This window comes from Harpia harpyja, unplaced genomic scaffold (genome assembly GCF_026419915.1).
Source record: "Harpia harpyja isolate bHarHar1 unplaced genomic scaffold, bHarHar1 primary haplotype scaffold_55, whole genome shotgun sequence".
NCBI lineage: Eukaryota > Metazoa > Chordata > Aves > Accipitriformes > Accipitridae > Harpia > Harpia harpyja.
The window spans coordinates 63,314-64,974 of record NW_026293415.1 but is presented as its reverse complement, the minus strand read 5'-3'; the positions used below and the strand labels follow the sequence as shown (position 1 = coordinate 64,974).

The window sequence follows — 1,661 nt, the reverse complement described above, 5'->3', positions numbered from 1 at the left end:
AGGAAAGCATGGAAGTGGGAAGAGAGCAGCTCGGGAAAGACCAAGCGCTGGTGCTCCCTGGCAGTGCTGCTGTGGCGGGACTCTTTTCTTCTTCCCCTCTGCACACAGGCACTGCTCCCTGCAGCTACAGAGAAGGTCTTGGAGGAAGGATCTCAGAAAAACAAGTTACTGCAGGCCCCTTTATTTTGGTTAAACTCACAGAGGGTATGGGTCCTCATTTACACAGCTTGCGGTGCACACAAAATCTGGATAGAATGTGAATTAGAAACCAGAGGAAGAAACATTTCTTTGTGGAAAGCATTCAGAAAAGTAAAACAAAGCAAAAAGAGCAATCAAAAACCACACTCAAAACCAAAAATCACCCTAAAAAACCCACCAGAAGACAGGCTGAGCTTGTAATGATGTATGAGTCCTATGCAAAAGAGTACATGCAGTTTATTCCTTCTGAAAAGCATCCAGTGATTAGTTTTCTCAGGGCATCCTTGATCTCATGGTTTCTCATGCTATAGATGAGGGGGTTAAAGGCTGGAGGCACCACCGAGTACAGAACTGCCACCAGCAGGTCCAGGGATGGGGAGGAGATGGAGAGGGGCTTCAGGTAGGCAAACATGGCAGTGCTTACAAACAAGGAGACCACGGCCAGGTGAGGGATGCAGGTGGAAAAGGCTTTGTGCTGTCCCTGCTCAGAGGGGATCCTCAGCACAGCCCTGAAGATCTGCCCATAGGACAGCACAATGAAAACAAAACACCCAAATACAAAACAGACACCAACTACAAGTACCCCAACTACCCTGAGGTAGGCATCTGAGCAAGCGAGCTTGAGGATCTGGGGGATTTCACAGAAGAACTGGTCCACAGCATTGCCTTGGCAGAGGGGTACTGAAAATGTATTGGCAGTGTGCAGCACAGCAGTGAGGAAACCAGTGCCCCAGGCAGCTGCTGCCATGTGGACACAAGCTCTGCTGCCCAGGAGGGTCCCGTAGTGCAGGGGTTTGCAGATGGCAACGTAGCGGTCATAGGCCATGACAGTGAGAAGAAAATACTCTGCTGAGATCAAAAAGATGAACAGAAAGACCTGTGCAGCACATCCTGGGTAGGAGATGGCCCTGGTGTTCCAGAGGGAGTTGGCCATAGCTTTGGGGACAGTGGTGGAGATGGATCCCAGGTCAAGGAGGGAGAGGTTGAGGAGGAAGAAGTACATGGGTGTGTGGAGGCGGTGGTCACAGGCTACGGCAGTGATGATGAGGCTGTTGGCCATGAAGGCAGCCAGGTAGATGCCCAGGAAGAGCCAGAAGTGCAAGAGCTGCAGCTCCCGCGTGTCTGCAAATGCCAGGAGGAGGAACTCAGTGATGGAGCTGCTGTTGGACATCTGCTGCTTCTGGGTGTGGAGGACAGAACAGGGAGGCAAGGACAGTGACAAGTTAGGGCATTAGTCTCTGAGTAATATCAAAGACATTTCTTTACACTACATACTCACTGCACCTTTTTCATTTCAACGAGATCTATTTTGAGCACCATTGCTGGGGCTGTGGTTGGTGCTGGCTGAGTGTGGCCTGAGGATCAGTACCTCTGCCTACTGCCTGCCAAGGAATCAGCCCTGCTCTGCAGCGGTGGGTTTCTGGGAATGATGTCAGTCAGGGGGGTCAGTTCTGCTGTTTGAA

General features: G+C 51.0%; 1 protein-coding gene across 1 annotated transcript; it reads right to left on the bottom strand.

Moving 5' to 3' along the window:
- Nucleotides 1-412: 412 nt before the first annotated feature.
- Nucleotides 413-1,414, bottom strand: LOC128138590 (olfactory receptor 14A16-like). Its single transcript, XM_052779794.1, has one exon. It carries the CDS (start codon nucleotides 1,367-1,369, stop codon nucleotides 413-415), a length of 957 nt encoding a protein of 318 aa, XP_052635754.1. The 5' UTR covers nucleotides 1,370-1,414.
- Nucleotides 1,415-1,661: the final 247 nt, after the last annotated feature.

What these genes read in the sequence shown, in the direction of transcription:
- LOC128138590 (XM_052779794.1), bottom strand. Translation starts at nt 1,369, where the DNA reads ATGTCCAACAGCAGCTCCATCACTGAGTTCCTCCTCCTGGCATTTGCA.